At 40.3% G+C, this 12883-nt stretch overlaps 1 protein-coding gene across 2 annotated transcripts; it reads right to left on the minus strand.

The window, feature by feature from the left end:
• Positions 1-2636: 2636 nt before the first annotated feature.
• Positions 2637-11930, minus strand: LOC118379152 (AP-1 complex-associated regulatory protein-like). 2 transcript variants are annotated; one of them, XM_035766167.2, is made up of 10 exons: positions 11522-11930; positions 7911-7959; positions 7777-7803; positions 7601-7626; positions 7390-7486; positions 6967-7065; positions 5710-5774; positions 5519-5592; positions 5186-5308; positions 2637-4985 (listed from the first exon to the last, which is right to left on the minus strand). In XM_035766167.2, the coding sequence occupies exons 1-10, from the start codon at positions 11590-11592 to the stop codon at positions 4705-4707; spliced, it is 912 nt and encodes a 303-aa protein (XP_035622060.1). In that variant the 5' UTR covers positions 11593-11930; the 3' UTR covers positions 2637-4704. The 2 variants fall into 2 exon arrangements, with proteins under 2 accessions (XP_035622060.1, XP_035622065.1); XM_035766172.2 differs by having other exon boundaries at positions 5710-5768; positions 11522-11929.
• Positions 11931-12883: the final 953 nt, after the last annotated feature.

A 12883-nucleotide genomic window follows, 5' to 3' on the forward strand; every position in this document is an offset into this window, starting at 1 on the left:
CTCCACCAGTCCGGCCTTTATGGTAGGACGGACAGACGGAAGCCACTCCTCAGTAAAAGACACATGGCAGCCCACCTGGAGTTTGCCAAAAGGCATCTAAAGACTTTCAGACCATGAGAAACAAGATTATCTGGTCTAATGAAACCAAGATATAACTCTTTGGCCTGAATGCCAAGCATCACGTCTGGAGGAAACCGGGCACCAACCCTACGGGGAAGCATGGTGGTGGCAGTATCATGCTGTAGAGATGTTTTTCAGCAGCAGGGACTGGAAGACTAGTCCATATCGAGGGAAAGACGAACGGCGCAAAGTACAGCGAACCTGCTCCAGAGCGCTCAGGAACTCAGACTGGGGCGAAGGTTCACCTTCCAACAGGACAGCGACCCTAAGCACACAGCCAAGACAACGCAGGAGTGGCTTCAAGAAAAGTCTCTGAATGTCCTTGAGTGGCCCAGCCAGAGCCCGGACTTGAACCCGTTCAAACATCTCTGGAGAGACCTGAAAATAGCTGTGCAGTGACGCTCCCCATCCAACCTGACAGAGCTTGAGAAGATCTGCAGAGAAAGAATGGGAGAAACTCCCCAAATACAGGTGTGCCAAGCTTGTAGCATCATAACCAACATAACCAGCATATTTATTGAAAATGAAATACAGAAATATCTCATTTACATACGTTTTCACACCCCTGAGTAAATTCAGTACATGTTAGAATCACCTTTGGCAGCGATTACAGCTTAGTCTTTACGGGAGTATCCGGAAACATGTATATGTCGTAAAACTAACCTTGTACGACATAATGCCTTCACATTTTGGACAACATTTTTAAGGATATTCAATTATGAAAACGGGTTGTTTTGCAAATGTTGAACTTATAATATGGCTACTAATACTTGGAAAGCTAAATCAAAGTCCAATTATACAGATTTGATGATATTCTTACAGAAACATATAATGTGAATGTGAATGTGTCCCACGATTTGCACAAATGTACCTGGGGACTTCACACTAAAAGTCTTGTAGTTCACTCATACTTCAAGTTATCCATCGGAAACTTTGCACATATACTACTGCCGTCTTGTGGACACTATCGGAATTACAACCAGAGTGATGCCTTGAACTGTGACCTTTCTCTTAAACATTAAAGATGGTGATAGAAAAAAACTATAGTTTTTTTCTTTGTATTTTCTTCTACCAGATCTATTGTTATATTCTCCTAAATTCAATTCACATTTCCACTAACAAAGTGTTTTCTTTCAAATGGTACCAAAAAATATGCATATCCTTGCTTCAGGGCCTGAGCTACAGGCAGGTAGATTTGGATGTCATTGAGACGAAAATTGGAAAAAAGGAGACTATCCCTAAGACGTTTTTACGTCACCTATGACACCTATGACAGGAATGATAGTCTTCAACTTTTGTATTGATTTAAAAAAGGCTCCAAATAGTGTAACATGGGTAACAATCAAAAGGTGTATGCCATTTTTGTCCCATATGCGGCACCCTGAAGGGTCACAATTTTTTTTTGAAGGAGTAAGAAAAAAACTGCTGTTGCTGTATGGATTCAATACGTGACTTTACAATAAGAGTCACATCTGCTGTTGGCCAGAAAGAAAATGTTCTACTAGAAACTGTATTGCTATTTTTAGTTGACATTTAAAATAAAGAACAATCTCTTAATGATCATTAACAGTTCAAGAGGGTAAAACATTTACTGTAACAGTACAGTACTTTTGTTATCCAGGAAGAGGAAGCTTTCAAAGTAATTCAGTAAAGCAGAGCTCTTATTGTCTGAGCTGTTCTCTCCTTTCATTTATCTCCTGCCAACTCCCACAATCCTTTGTGGGAAACTAGGTTTTCGGGTGCAAGGCTTTGATTGTCTCTAGTCTGCCGTTTGTCTTGATTTTCCTCACCTTCACACTTCCATGGTGGAGATTAGGAAACAACATTTTGTCAGAGGAAAGGTGTTCCCTTAACACACTGGGTAAAACACACACCATTTTATCTCATAATGTTCTGACTGGAAGATAGTGCTCAAAATTCCATCCAGCTACAAGATTTTCTGGGGTACAGTATTTTGTCTGACATGTACAGTATCTGGTTGCCAAACAGCAATAAGTAATAGCTTCCTTCTAGCCACTTGGGACATTTTGTAGAGTGAGTAACTGGGATGTTGTTGTTCCATGGACTACAGTTGTCTTTCAATCAGGCACTGTAATTCAGGTGACTTACTATATATATACTTATACTTAATCTCAAAGAATGCATGTAGCAATACTGCCACCTGCTGGAGATTTCACCACACATACTTTTTTTTGTGTTCTGTATTACATTTGCATCAGAAATTGATATTTAGATAGTTTGGTAAAAGTAAATAAAAATAACAATTATACAATACACTAACACTACACTGTTTATACAGCATTGTGCATTTTTCCACATTACCTTATATTACCACAGATTAAGGTCTGTAGGATTTATTTTAGTTGCAGTCAAATTGAACAAAAAATGTCATACGGTATTGACAGAATGGCACAGGTGTTGATACATCCTGTTTGCAATAGTATTCAAATAATTAAAGGCTCATGACTATTGGTGTAATCCTAACCTGTGAACAATGAAACAAAAACATTGATATCAATGAGAGTTGTGTCCAATCTGTGTAAAACATGCTTGGATCTCAAATTAGGATTCAGGTCCTTTATCAGCAGGTTCATTGAAAAGGGTAAATTGTCATAATATGTGCTATGACTCAAAAGTAGCCAAATAAAACTGGTTCACTTCAGAAATCCATTTACATTATTCTCAGTAACAAATATATTTCTAAAGAGTGGAATGATATGAAATAAGCACACGGCAGTTTAATCCATCCTTGCGATTGCACCCATAATGTACGGTGTCTAACCCTTATCACCATGCTAACTTAGGTTAAAAAAAGGACAGTATCCTTAGAAAACACTACAAACACATACTATAAACCAATCATTGACTGGACCTACCAGTTCACGCAAATCAAACAGTGCATAGATACGCTGCAATTACAATCCCTCCAATTATTACAGTCTGAACAGTTTCTGTGGACAAAATATTGTGAATTGAGTTTGATGCCAGACAAATATGAGGTCCGATTTGGAGTTGGGCCAATAGTGCAGCTGTGGTAATTCTTCACCCCAATTATGACACTTTAATTGCTAAAATCAAATGGCTTGTGTTTCTAGGATGGTAAAGCTACAGGCAGTACAAACAAAGGAAAGTTAAATTCCCTCTCAATAGGGTGAAACAACCTAAATGGTGACGCTTTGGATTCCCCAGGTACAGTAGGGCTGCACTACGGGGGACAATCGCTGTTGTCACAAACATCACAACAATTGCAAAATCAAGGTGAGACAGTATTGTGTACAATAAAGCAAAAGCCTCCAAAGTAGGCACATCATCTCCACATTATAAGGGTGTAGTGAGAGGGTCCCCTTTTGCAGTGAGGGAAGACAAAAACTAATTTACTAGTGCACACAAAGAAATGATATATACACGTATTGGACCATTTCTAGAAACCTCCTAGAGCATACTGTAGTCTCCAAACAGTTCCTTGTTATTCCTGTCTTCACATCAACCATTTCAATCAAATACAACCATGTCCACTTCCAGTGATCAGGGTTACATTCTTAAAAGGTCTTGAAAAATGTCAGATTGTGCTAAATCAGAAATAAAAGGTGAGATTGAAGAGTTGGAGCCCAAGTTGTACGCTATTGGCAGTGCCATTGGAAGGAGCAGTGCTGGAGACATATGTTCGTTTAGCCATGTTCTCTTGTAATCGGCTGGTCTTGAGCGTAAAATAAACAATTCACGAGCTGCTCACCATGACAAATCAATCCTAAACGTTAAAAAAAAAAATAGAAAAGTCTGACACTAAGATTTAAATGTGTACATAGGGGACTAAGGAATTCTACAAATGTGATGTTGCCAACCTTCACTGTATATAATACAAATAAAAATGTTGGACACACAAACCTGTCCATAACTTGAGCAGCATTTGACTGACACACATTTAGTTTCAAACTAACAAATAACTAAATGTAGTACTGTGTGTCCATGATGAGTCACTTGTTAATTGGAACTGAGAGGATAAACAAAATCGCAAATCTTAGCACTTGCATTTTTTCAATTAAAAACACATGGAGTGTACAGACAAGTTGCTACATGATATACTCCACTCCATTAGGGATTCTCTACATGTTCCCTACCAGACAACTGGCAAGCTATGAACCACTGATTAAAATATTCACCCTGCTGACGGACAAAATCCTCATCAGCTAACTGTCCTATGACCTGGTTAACAATTTATGAGAGTTTTATTTCCTAGTGATTCAGGCACTGATAGAAGGTTGTTGTTGCTTTTATTTTACGTGTCCCTATGTTGTTTTCAGTTCATTCTAACTGAAAACACTAAAGCCCTCTCACAAATAAAAACCCAATCACTATCACACCAAACTAGATCTGGAAATTGCACTTGATTCAATAATGCACTGGATGACATGAAAACATTGCCAACTAAGGCTTAATTAACACAAGAGAAGATTGTCAAATAAAAACTGGTCCACCAGCCAATGAGGACAAACAAACACATTTGAAGTTGATGAGGTGTATAATCAAACATTCACAATGTGGTCTAACATTAGGATTTGACTCTGGATCCCCAGGCGATGGGGACTATCTCTTCTCAGTCTCCGGTGCAGTTATCTCTACCGGTGGTGTTTCCACAGATGGGGTGTGCATATCCATGACAGGGTTGACAAAGCATTCGTATTCAGAGTCCTCTGCATTCTCCTCAGCATAATCCTCGCCGTGAGCGCTTACAAAGTCGTTCTCCCACTCCAGGGCGTTGGAGTCCGTACCGCTGGTCGTCTGCTTCTTGCCCGGCCGGAGTGCGGCTCGGAGTATGTCCTCCTCGGTTTTAGACCTCTCCCACGCTGGGACCACCTGGTTCATCCCTGAAGACAAGGACAATTTGATACGTCTAGTTAAACATCACATGGCTATTCAACTGGTGGTTTTGAGAGGGTTGAATTCAACAATTACTGTTGTTGTTCAATGAAACTGCACAGTATGTTCAGGGAATGTATTTTTTGACATGTGACAAAACAGCCAAGGGGACAATAAAAAGACAATAAGTAATTACACAAGCCCCCACCTTCCTCGTCCTCCCACTCCAGGTCCAGTGAGGTTCCGTCATCGTTGGTGGAGCGGGTCTTGGTGTTGAAGTCCCAGCTGCTCTCCGTGTTGGGGGTGATCACATTAGTCTCAGAGGACAGCCCTGATTACACAAACACTGGCTTATCAAATCACAGGTGGTTTCAAAGAGCAAGAAGTCTCAATGAGGCATGACGATTAACTTTCAGGGATCCCCGAAAGTGTTTTATCTTAAAATAGAATGTTGGTATGCACAATTTGAGAGGAACAGTTTCAAACACGGAATATAATATATAGGCTACAGAAAATGGTTGTGCTGAAATAGTGGACTCACTGCTGCTCCTGAAGGCTTCTGACATGACTTTCACATGCTGTAGGTAGACATCAAAGTCTTCACCTGAGCCATGCCTAAAACAGAGTCCAACCAGTGGAGGAGAAACCGTCAACAACTCAATCTCATGGTCAATCCATCACTGACACACATGGACCTTGAGGTAGCCATTTTTACTTGGTTTATATACTCACTTTCTTGGATGGGCTGCGCCACCTTGGACTTCTGCCTTGCTTTTTTTCCGTTGTGCAAGCTGTTGCTTTGAAAAATAATTATATCTCAGAAAAACACTTGGTCAAATATGTAAATGTAAATAATGATCACTTGAAGATTTGTTAGTTACATGGTGCCATTACCGGCTGTGTTAAAATTAAGGTGGCAGATAGGCAAACACAGATGTAAAAAATGGAATTAACCAAGGGAAAAACTGGAACGAACAATAAAAAAGCACAGCTTTGAGAAACAACTCAAATATCAAAATAATGGAAATGAATGGATGCATAGACTAATTTGAGGTTAAGAAATTAAGTGTAGACAAATGCCTTTCCCTTTTTTGTGTGAATTAACTGAGGCAAATCACTACTTCAAAGGACACTTGCCTGGGGGTACGATTTACAAATTCATATTGAGAGACATACCATCGACTACAATTCTTTAGATTGACAAAGGATTGACCACCAATTTGTGATATTATGTACTTGAAGTGGTAATAAAGACTAGTGTTTTCACGATACCAGAATTATGGCTTCTATCCCGATACCAGGTTTAGTACCACGAACATCCAATTTTGTTTTTCTAAGTCCATAACAATGCTTAAACCACATTAGGAGACCAGTTTTGAGGTCTGGGAAAATTCTAAGAGGTTTAGATTTGAATGTAGTTACCCTTTAATTTAAGTGCTCATGCAGGTGACATGGTTGTTTGGTTAGGTTGTTTGGTTAGCGGTTTTTCTGTAGCTCACGTGATAGAGTTTGTAAAACAAGCGGCCACTGGATTGATGCCAATAATCATGATTCTGCCAGGTAGGCATAAACTTTTCATTTAGAAAGGTTTTTGGGAAAGCCTTTCCATCTAAACAAAGATGCTCATTATTAGTTTCACTAATGGCTACCACACACAGACGGGCATTCTCATTGCCTCTTCAGAAAGTGGCAGAGAATACAAATCACTGATGCGTTCTGTTCAAGTCTTATGTTAAACTTTAGCTAATTACATCATTTAATAAATGCAATACATTTAGTTGATCTCCAAACATGAGCCACATAGAACGACCAACCGAACAATTCTAGTACCGAACTGTTTGATATGTTGCATTATGGAAAAAGTACAGAAGTTCTGGTGTAGTGTGCAACACTAATTGAAAGAAGCAGGGGTAGAGCCAAGGAAAAGGTGCGTGAGGTAGAACATGGTAGTGAAGGGACGACAGGCGCACTCAATAATGGCCGCCTCACCTCCTTTAGCTTTCGCTCACGTGCCAGCCTGGCGGCCTCACGCTGGGCAGCATTTCTAGCCTCCTCTTCTAGCCTTAACTTCTCCTCTTGTGCTAATAACTGAGCAGAAATGACAAAACAAAGAACAAAGTTGAGAACAGAAAACCAAAATTGCAAAACAATTCTGAAAAGCAAATTAAAAAGACATTTTTAAAATCAACCAAAATTAAAATATAAGGTTGCTATGAGCACGTAGGCTAAGCATAAACTTATCTTAGATACTGTATCTTGCTACATGAAAGGCAGTACAAAGTCCATAAACGAGGAAGTGTAATGACCTTTGAAATGAACCTTCCATTATCTGTAAGCAAAAAAAAAAAAAAAAAAAAAAGGTACTATGATTTCTCCAGCCCTTTCAGAGGCACTGTTCTTGTGTAAGCCTACCTCTTCTTGCAACTTCTCGTCTATCAAGTTCTGCTGATCAGAAATTGCAGTATACCGGTGCTCTTTCAGGTGGATGATCTCATCTTCACTGATGGGCCTGGTATCAAAATTAAACAAACATTACCTCAAGCTCATCTTGGTTAAAGCCCCGATTAACATTATTCTTCTGATATGCATTCGTCTGTCCCCCAAAAAAGTTTCAAAAACGTACCTGGGACAGCTTTGTGGGCTCTCTGCCTGAAATTAAAATGAGACAACTTAAAAATACTAAAAGTGGGCAAAGAATCATCCAGAACAGGCCCACAATCATCGTGTCTTCTGTGTATCGCCAGCCAATGGCACACTTTCGGATTCTAACAAATATGCTCTACATGTTCACACACTTACCTCATCACTCTCAACAAGGTTTTCAAACTGTGGGGAGACAGAATTACACTGTAAGTACATCATGTTTTTCCAACCAAGTGATGCATGATGAAACATGACATAGGCCTACTTCCAGAAAAATGTAAGTATCATACCTCTATTGTGTAATGTTCCCCAGTTGTACTGCTTCTAAAGTATTTGGACCTGTGTGGACAGAAATTTGACAATATTGACATCCATTTAGGATGCTTTCGGTCACTGTCATTCATAGCTAGTTCTTTCAACAGAAGAGACGGGCAATTGATGCTGAGACTCAGATTGTTATAAAATAGTTTCTGTAGTTATCTTATGTTTCTTAGCATTCCTGAAACATTAATTTGTTGAATTATAATTTAAGCTGAGATATGAAGCCATTTGTTTGCATGCAAATTGACCATTTGAATTAATAGGACTAATATAATCTTCAATAAATACAGTACCTTTACATCCGATCTGGGCCATAATTCTTCCTAACAATGACTAAGACACGAAGAATCCAATATAATTATCAAAGATACCCACAATCCCACCCCGGACAACCAGTATACAGTATACATTCTGTCTGACAAGTACAAGTAGTATGGAGCTGCTGCTTGGAGTATTGCGTCTTCATCCTATGTAATTTATTCCTTGTGAATCTGGTATTTTTTTCCCATGTTCAGAGAAATTAGCCATTGAAGTCTCTTGCATTATTTACCATGCATTGTTAAAGTACCACGTTTTGCCCACTAGATGCCGCTGTTACCGCTACTGTCACCACACCCTTTAATCATTTTTTGCTGGTCTCTTGTGTTTATTAAATGGATCACATCTGTTGCTTTGCAACTTTGGGTAGAAAACCAAAAACTTTTGCTCATGATGAAAAAACAAATGTGGTCATCCTCTCAATTCAAGCCAGTCCCCCAGGAAAGCAATTCAGTTGGTCCTTCTCTTAGGCTTAATTGGTGTCTAGGAAACAGACCCTCCGTGTGTGGTTTATTTCCATTAAGGTCTTGATTAGCTAGACCATTACTGGAGAACAAGCAAACCATTAGGATACAGCAGTTTTAATGGTTTCAATGTTATGGTCTCTAATGGTCTTCAATGTTAAAAGGCCCAAACACACATTGCATAGTGTTTTGTAATGGTATTGGGTTGGGCTGTGTTTAATGGTAAATGTCACATCACATGTTATTGAAAACAAGACTGCCATGAATGGTTTATAATTGTATTATTTTATTAGGGTTGTCACAACATTTTAGTCACTAACCAATTTCTCCATCAAAGTTTTGGGCTTGTAGGATGTCTAAATATCAGAATTGCATGATGGGGATAGCCCTCTGAGAGATGCCATTTGTTAGACTATTCAAGGAGAGTTGGGTTGAAGCATTAGGTTGCTGAGAGGAGGACAAACAAATGCTTTCATCGAGGACTGGCTTGGCCACACAATTTATTTTCATCATGAGCAAAAGCTATTAGTTTTCTACACAAAGTTGAAAAGAAATGAGACCAGTGAAATGGATAAATGGGTGTTGGCACAAGCCGGAACAGTGGCATCTAGTTAAAGATTAGTTCATTTGTTCTAGTTTGACCGTGCAGCCTGGAACTAAGAACAGCGGGAAACGTTTCCCTAGTCAGCTCCATTATCTGTGCTACCAAGTGTGGGGTGGTGGTGGTGGCGGCGCCCCCCGGGTCTGTCTTCTGTGCGCGGCTTTGCGGCCCATCCCGTGGGTGAAAACAGAGTTGGGTGCTGTGGAATCGGTGAGGTTAACCAGAAGTGGTCTTGTGATAATTGTTTGTGTTTCTGCTGGTCCGAGGGAGAAGGCGCTCCAAGTTAAACGAATGGGGCAAGAAATGTGAATTGTTTTGCACTCAAGAAAAGGGCGCCATTGAAAGGAGTGATAACTGGGGTAGCAGTAAATGTAAAAGTTGACCAATGATTCTTTGCCCAAGTGGAAGAATCCCGGTGTTTGTGACGCTCGTCGTTTGGTGCAACGCAGACAAGGTGGTGTGAGTGGTGAAGCAGAAGAGTGATTGTCTGTTCTTTTAAGTTTTGATGTTGAGCCTTTGCCTGACAAAGTGATGTTAGGATATACACACGTTATCCTGTACGAGCTTTGTGCCAAATCTGTTGTTACAGGTGTCAAGCTTATGGGCAGGTGCCAGCAGTGTGTAAAAGGGAGGTTCCTAGGTGTGCAGAAGGGCATGAGACAAAGGAATGTGTAGCATTATGGAAAGTAGTGGTATGTGTTAGTTGTCGGGTGCCCATGGAGCTGGGGATCAGAAATGTCCCGTGTGGGAGAGGCAGGTTGAGGCTTCCAGGGTGAGAGTGGTGCAGAAGTTGTCATATGCTGAGGCAGTGAAGAAGGTAGAGGAAGGTGGGTCAAGGGGGAGGGATATTATGTTATGTGATATTATGTTTCAGTAAGATTTCGTTTTTAGCATTCATAGCAATGGTTATCAACTGTACCGCAGGGATGGAACGTAAGTCGCAGAGAATTGAGGTTGTGGTGGCAGCTGCAGACGTACAGTATTTGTAAGTGCGAGACTTTACATCAGAAGAGTTACAGAGTGTGTTAAGTGGTGGTGTCCGATCCTTTCAGGTTGTTGGCCTGAGGTTGGACTAAATGTATTTAAATAGTGGAGTAGGGTGGTGTTATTTTTGTATACATGTTTTTGTTAGTGTAGTGTTAGGGTATTTCTTTCTTTCTTTTCAAGCTAAGTATAGTTTAGTCCAAATTGGATGTTGGGTACTACGTGTTTAATATTTTGTGAACCCTAAAAATAAAAGGTCAAATTGGGGCACAATCAATTAGCTTAATTTCTCAATTATCAAATTATATTTCAACAAAATAATGTTTCAGGAATGCTAATATCGGTTTCTTACCTACAGAAACAATTTCTTTACAATCTTAGATGGTGGATGTCATGGCTTGCTGAAATGACACGGAATGGTGGTTGGTGCAGTCATGCTGTTACCAAACTTTGCATCTGCATTGTTCAAATAAATGTGATTTTGTCAAATGTTCAGTGGAAATTGTTAAGTTGTCCTTGTGCATAGAGTTGCGTGGTTTGTTTAGCTTTGCAATCATTGGTTTTTGTTTGGCATACATTTTAATGGGATAAATCTGAGTCTCAGCATAATTCTTACCATGGAATTGCTCAGATACAGCCTGGCATCACAACTGTAACGTTATAGGCCTAACTGATATCAATAACATCAAGCCTGCAGTTTATAACCTACTCAGAAATGTCATTTTCCTTTAAGGAAGCTGGATGCAATGAGTGTCAACAAAATATTTTTCCATATTAGTCCATTGTAATTGAATACAGCATAAAATGCACCATGCATTTACAAAGCCGTGTGTCAGCGTATGGAAAAACCCACATGAAGGGGTGGTGTGAGGAACGCTTCAGCTTGCTGCGGGAAAACCTATCTAGTTCGCAGGGAAAGGTAACGTTATATGACATGCGACTCTGGTTCGTAGCTATAATTTCGCTTTCAAAACAACTGGGAATACGAGGTGAAATCATAACGTCAGTGATCTTTAGGTCGTGAAGTCAGTTCCCGAATTGGAATTCCAGAGTTGTTTTTAACACCATTCTAAACTCGGAGATGTCAGAGTTCCCAGTTGTTTTGAACACGGCACAAGCCTTGAGACCGTGGATCTTTTTTACGCTGATACTGTATACTTGTGCCTAGCTAACCTTTGCTAGCCAACGTTGGTTTAAAGGGCGTATCACTTACCCGCCTCCTTGTTGTATAATGTTTGCTTCTCTTCTGAAGATTCCAGAACAATAAGTCCAACAGTTTCCCATCGCATTCTGTCAAGATATACCTTCCTTGGGTTGGGTGCTAACAAGCTACTGGCGTACTGGATATTTTCACAAATGAATGGATAGCTAGCACAGGTGTACGCTCTTCGACCCGTCGCCGTTAGGCACAGGTATTAGCTAGTAGCTAGCTCATACAATTACAGGGTGACATGACAGCTAATGAGCGATCAAAGTATGGACTTTAAAGACGCATTGTATATTTATATGTACAGACGCTTGTTGCAACCTCAATATTCATCAGGAAAAAAAATGTGGCTAGATGGCGACAGCTGTGGCTTTCAGAATTCTCATTCAATATTTCCTCTTCCTCGCACGTGACTCATGTTTACTTAGCTACGGAGACTCATCTGGCTCAAACGACGTGGGCATGCAACAGTTGCAAAAACACAATAGCCATCATCTTCTTCGATGAGGTTTAACGGCGGTTGACATCCAAAACATGTTGCATTACCCCCAACCTACTAGACTGGAGTACAACTCCCTTATACATTGCTTGAAAACATAAATAAACAAATACCCTACCATCTAACACACCACTCACAAAAAAATATATAAAAAATAACACCACCGTACTCCACTATTTCAATCTATTTAGTCCTTCCTCAGGCCAACAACCTGAAAGGATGGGACACCAAGACTTAACACACCCTGAAACTCTCTCGCACACCCAAATACCTCTCTGCAACTGCCACCACAACCTCAATGTTCCAAGACTTACGTTCCATCCCTGCAGCACAGTTGATAACCACTGCTAGAAATGCTAAAAATATAATCTTACTGAAACATAATATCACTTGTTGGCCTATCTCTTTGTAGTGGTACATGTCTACAAGTCACACCACTCCTCTCAGGATCCCTTGACCCATCTTCCTCTACTTCCTTTACTGCCTCAGCATATGACAACTTCTGCACTACTCTAACCCTGGAAACCTCAACCTGCCTCTCTCACACAGGACATTTCTGATCCCCAGCCCCATGGGCACCCTTAGAATTAACACATACCACTACTTTCCCCAATACTACACATTCCTTTGTCTCATGCCCTTCTGCACACTTCTCACACCTAGGAACCTCCCCCCTACACACTGTTGCCACAGACTCATCAAAACTTAAAATAACAGACAATGACTCTTCTGTTTCACCACTTACGCCCACCCTGTCTGCGTCGCACCATACAACAAGCACCAGAAACACTGGGAATCTTCCGCTTCAGTTGGTCAACTTTTACATTTACTGCTACCCCAGTAATCACTCCTTTTAGTGGCATCCTTTT

The sequence above is a fragment of the Oncorhynchus keta genome, chromosome 4 (assembly GCF_023373465.1).
Source record: "Oncorhynchus keta strain PuntledgeMale-10-30-2019 chromosome 4, Oket_V2, whole genome shotgun sequence".
Lineage (NCBI taxonomy): Eukaryota > Metazoa > Chordata > Actinopteri > Salmoniformes > Salmonidae > Oncorhynchus > Oncorhynchus keta.